This window comes from Contarinia nasturtii, unplaced genomic scaffold (genome assembly GCF_009176525.2).
Source record: "Contarinia nasturtii isolate CC-2019 unplaced genomic scaffold, AAFC_CNas_1.1 Cnas_scaffold_2651, whole genome shotgun sequence".
NCBI lineage: Eukaryota > Metazoa > Arthropoda > Insecta > Diptera > Cecidomyiidae > Contarinia > Contarinia nasturtii.
In genome coordinates this window covers 1-5394 of record NW_022199971.1, presented here as the reverse complement: position 1 = coordinate 5394, position 5394 = coordinate 1, and the positions used below count along the sequence as shown (strand labels likewise).

Below are 5394 nucleotides of genomic sequence, written 5' to 3'. Positions count from 1 at the left end.
TTTATGAATAGTTTATTTGTTGTATTACAACAAATAAACCGTGTAAAAACAACTTCATGTTGCAGTATTATTTGGAGAAAAATAAGAGCTACTTTTTCGCCGCAACGATTCATATGTTAATTAATGTGTTAAATAAATTTCAGATTCAGAACAAAATCGTAAAAAAAACGAAGTAGTCAACGGAAAACTGGATCTAAGTCTACACGGATGGATTCAGATGGAATGGATCATGATCAAATAAGCCAGAATTCGCCAATTGGCATCAAAAATGTCATTTTCAAAGCACCTATAAATGGTTCGTATTCATAAATGCTTATAAGCTTAACTTTAAAAATATATAATGAATGTGAGTTGATTCTAACACATTTTTACCGTTCACTTTTCAAGATGAGCCTAAATGTCAGCCCAAAAAGATGCCAAACAAACATCGAGCACTGACTACAGTCAAAAAAAATACCAAAACATGCTGAGGTTGTTCAAATTGATGAAGTCGTTTTGTGTAAGATGCGAGGTTTTTGTCATTGGCCATGCCGTATAATTGAGCTCAATGAAGAACTAGTCAATGTTAAATTTTTTGGTGATAACACTACATACAAAACCACTATAAAAAACATATTCAAATTTGAAGACTGTGCTGATATTATACTATCTAATCTTAAGGGCCGAAAAAACCAATTATATAGTAAGTCAGTACAAGAGGCAGAACTAGTTCCATCGAAAAATTCTATTATGAAACAACTAGAACGCATCAGATGAAACGATTAATTTTTGAACAATGATTACAACTAAAGATTATCTTCCAAAGAGTTGAAATTTATTTAATTAACATACATATATACAAATAAAATGATTGCTTGAAATAACGATTTAATTTTAAAGAATAAAATCTTTTTTTTTTCTTATTTTTACACATATATTTTGAAATGATCGAAGGAAGTAAAAAAATGCTTGCAGTGAATTTATTCATATTGATGGTCATAATTTCTTTAACCTTTTTGTATAAAAACTATATAGTCAATATTTTGTTTGTGTAGTTTTTTGGCCAAGTGCTAGTGCAACTAATTGCGCTCCTCGAGATTGAGCTTGTGTATGAGTTGTAATGCGATTTAAGGTTGGAATCGATTTTATTTGCTGACTGAAGACTGAGTATCGAGGATCGTCATCGGACAATCGATTGTACGTCTCTCTATCATTGTACAAAATAAAAAAATATATACATTGAATAAGATTAGCAGAAATAGGTCAACAGAGAAAAACCTACACATGGTCATAGTCTTGGAATCTAAAACCCTTCTGGATTACTTCACTGTTTTTACCACTCAAATATGTACTGTTAATGGGAAGTATTCTCGAACCCAGTGGTAAGCCTTCAATTGAACCATACCTTCATATTAAACAAAAAAATGAATGAGAAATATTTCAACGTCTATGTATATTTTTAAGTTTATAAAAATATCAATGATTGGCACTTACTTTTTAGTTTGGAAATCACTTTTTTGTGTTAAATCCCAAACACGTTCAACACTTCCAACATTATTGTCTACAACAGCATAGCCATCTGAACAAATGTCAGCTTTTGACTGCGTCGTTGGTACATGAACTTGATTTACGTGACTTAAATTAACTTTTGAGTCACTTAAGTTAATTAACTCCGGCAGCCGTATGATGTCAGATTTTTTCTCCCGTTTGTAACTGTTTTCATTTTTAAAAAAATATATTATATATATATATATATATATATGTTAACATTTAATTTACTCATGAGTACTATATGAAACTTACTCGCTCGCGTATTTTAATATTTTATTTTTCAGATAATTTTCCGCTAAAATTTCAGTGAAATTTACGTCAATTCTATTGACACATTTATACAATAAGTCTTTCACATTAATTAAATTTTTAAATGATTTTTTCTTTCCATTGGATGATTTTCCGGTCCAACTGAATTGAGCAATGAGACTTTTGTCCATTATTTCTAATAACAATTTTTTTAATATTTTTGGTTGATTTCCAATATTGCCTTTTACATCTGGTATGTTTGCTAGACAATTGACCTGTATACAAAAAAGAAAAAAAGACCCTAAATGGATGTTGCACAAATCAGTAAATACAATTATAATTACCGCTAACTCTTTGAATTTTTCCTCTTTCAAATTTTCCTCAAATTTGTCCAATTGATTTGCATTTTGAATGGGTAGATTATTGGCGGTAGTAAACATTTTGGCGTCTTCGATTTTTTTCACAAGACTTGATTTTTGATTAATCATCATAGCTAAATGCTCGTTCTTGAACATTGCATTTTCTAACAATGCAATTCTCGCCAAAGTTTCTTTTGAATTTGCTTGTAATTCCCATAAAATTTTCAAGCATGATTCATTAAATTTATCACCGTTATTTTCAATTTTATCATTGCTCACTTCAAATGGACATTCATTTATGACATCAATACCACCACTTGTTGCATAGTCGCGTGCTATGTTTCGAGCTAGCGGTTCTTTTTCAGAGTTCAAATCAATGTCAAGAGTTTTTGTTGTATTTTGAGCGCCTTTTTCATCATGATGACCAGCTAAGCTACTCTTTGTCCCAGCAAGTGACCTTTGTTCTTTTAACAAATCGAATTCAACATCAAAATTAATTTCTGCATTTTGATTTCTATTGTCGGGATGCTTATCTGTAGTGACTTTAGTTTTCTTTTTTTTATTTTGTGGATACGATGCCTTTGAAATTGTTGCTATGGTTTTTGGTGGATTTTTTGGTGGGTCATAATTTATATCATCGAATGAATTGTCGCCAAAAATATCGTTTTCGAATGAATCAGAACTTATTTCTCCGGCGGCTCCAAACCTTTGTGGTATGTAGCGGTTTCTTTTTTTCGATATGCCATTCATTTTATCATTCGACATATTTTTTTGTGTTTACACTTTAAAACAAAAACTTTGATAACAATAATTCTTCTGGAATAGATATCAAATATATTTTATTTTATCAAAAACCAACAAATAAGCGCTTATAAGTAACTATAGTTATAATTAACGCGTGTCATTCTATAGAAGTGTTGACAGCAGTATAAATATAATTGATGACAGTGTGTTTTTTTCTGAAAATAGTTGTATGAAACGTGTATACACCATTTGGTGAGTTTTCAACTATTCACCACTATTCGTCATATTTTAAATAATTTCAATTTTCAATGATTAACTTTTTGATACTGAGATTTTGAATTTCATTGATCATATCGTCTTGTGAAACAAATGAAAAAACTATAGCTTGTTTTCCGAAACGATCGCAACGTCCAACGCTGAATCTAAAACGCTTGAAATCAATAGCTCCTTTGTAATTCGGCATTTGTGCGATAATTATTGCTTTGACATTATTTCCGTTAATTGCAGTATTCAAAACATCGGTGGAGACAATGAATTGAGTAGATCCCAGAGAAAATGATGTCAATGCAAATTCTCGGTCTTTATACGACATGGCACCAGACAAAAGTTTGCAATTTACATTATTGTTGATCAAATGGTTCGATAGCTTATATGCTTCAGAGCGATTCTGAAAAAAGTAGAAAAAAAAATTGTGATCAGACATTTTTATGCAATGAATAAAACTTAGTTTTGCTATAATTACGGCACAAAAAATCACAGCCTGTGCAGTAGTATGTCTAAATTCTTTACATATCTGTAGGCATACATTTTATGAGCTTCAACGATATTTAACCCTAAAACCGTCCTTCTGCAATCTACCTTAATCCCGTCTTTGGGGGCACTCAGTGCCCGTAGTGTATTTTGTATGGAAAAATTGAAATTTTTCAATTTTTTTTTTGAATTTTTTTGATATTTCGAGAAATATAGTGTCTAATCGTAAACTAAATACATGGATGTGCGCAGCAGATCCGCGGCTACATTTTGTATACTGTGCTGACAAAATAAAAAAATATTCACTGAACAAATTTTTACTAAATTGTATTTTCATTTTTTTTTTTTGGAATTTTTTCGATATTTCGAAAAATATTGTGTCATTTCGTAAACTAAATACATGAATGTGCGCAGCAGATCGGCAGCCCCGTTTTGTATACTGTGCTGACAATATAAAAAAATATTGGCTAAACAAATCTTTGCGGCACCTATGAATTCGATCAATTTCATTTTCAAAATGGCATTTTGCCTTTCATGTAAATTATGGAACTTCACATATTTTTTCACAAAATATCAATTTTTTTTATTTTTCATTTATTGAAATCAATTCTATATAATATAAATCAATAAAAAAATGAATGTGTATAACACATTGCGTCATATGAACGTAAACAATTAAAACTGATATAAAAATTAAAGGTTAATAATTGAATCAACGCGAGATCTTCTGTTAGCCTGTGTACGTGAAGTTGACGGAGCTGCATCATTACGATTTTCCTCATCGGATTCGCTTGAAACAGCAGTGTCGGGGTCTTTGAAATTGTGAAGATAGCACACTTCACAAGCCCGTACATAATGATTTGAGCATGTTGGCTTCAGACACAAATCGCATACGGCAGTCGTTTTGTTGTCTCTGGTATTTCGATGTGTTTTGCAAGTTTGACATCGACGTTTTGTGTTCTTTACCTGATAAAAGAATTAAAATTAAATTTAATCAGCTCGAATTGAAATTTTAAATTGATTTATTACCTGAATTGCAGGCATTGCTAGTGGTGCGGTGGTCATTTTTGGTGGCTTGAATCCAATTAAATCCATTGCCGTTTTTACTGACGATTTAACTGCAGTTTTGCATCTGTTCTCCAATTGTTTAGTAGCTAGTTCAAATGCCAGCTCTTTCAGAAATATTTTTCTTTTCTCTGACTTGTGCGCTTCGTAATCTGGATGAATCATTTCGTGCAAACGGAAAGCCGCTAGAGCTGCAACGTCGATCATGTTAAAAAACAATATCATTGGCCAGCGATTGGATTTTCGTTTGCATGTAAATATGCGTAACATTTGATCGAACGTATCAACTCCTCCTTTATACTTGTTATAATCCAGAATCACTTTTGGTTTTCCAGTTTTCGAGTCGATTTCTTCAGTTGCATGTGCACTTGATAGTAGTAAAACATTTTTCTTTGTTTTAGCTGTATAGCTGGTAAGTTCGCAACAACCCGAGAAACAAAACGCTGACGAAAATAAGCCCCGTGTTTTTGCTGCTTCTAGCGATGTGAATTGTTTTGGTAGTTGACGTTTATTTGATCTGATCGTTCCTACCAATGTTGTATTTAATTCAATCAAAGCCTCTGCCAATTCAACACTGGTAAAAAAATTGTCCATAGTAATATTCACTCCAATATTTAAATATGGAGCACAAAGACGTAATACTAGTTCACGTGCAATACCAGTCGATCTCTTTTCAGTTGGTTGAATACCAAGATAT

The 5394-nt window shown here is 31.8% G+C and overlaps 2 protein-coding genes across 2 annotated transcripts; both read right to left on the bottom strand.

Annotated features, from left to right (window-relative positions):
• Positions 1-1014: 1014 nt before the first annotated feature.
• Positions 1015-3676, bottom strand: LOC116348694. The gene is made up of 6 exons (XM_031779761.1): positions 3625-3676; positions 2124-3549; positions 1783-2054; positions 1474-1692; positions 1262-1384; positions 1015-1186 (listed from the first exon to the last, which is right to left on the bottom strand). Exons 2-6 carry the CDS (start codon positions 2901-2903, stop codon positions 1015-1017), a joined length of 1566 nt encoding a protein of 521 aa, XP_031635621.1. The 5' UTR covers positions 2904-3549; positions 3625-3676.
• A 649-nt stretch (positions 3677-4325) lies between these two features.
• Positions 4326-5291, bottom strand: LOC116348695 (piggyBac transposable element-derived protein 4-like). Its single transcript, XM_031779762.1, has 2 exons — positions 4662-5291; positions 4326-4598 (listed from the first exon to the last, which is right to left on the bottom strand). Exons 1-2 carry the CDS (start codon positions 5289-5291, stop codon positions 4326-4328), a joined length of 903 nt encoding a protein of 300 aa, XP_031635622.1.
• Between the last annotated feature and the right edge of the window lie 103 nt (positions 5292-5394).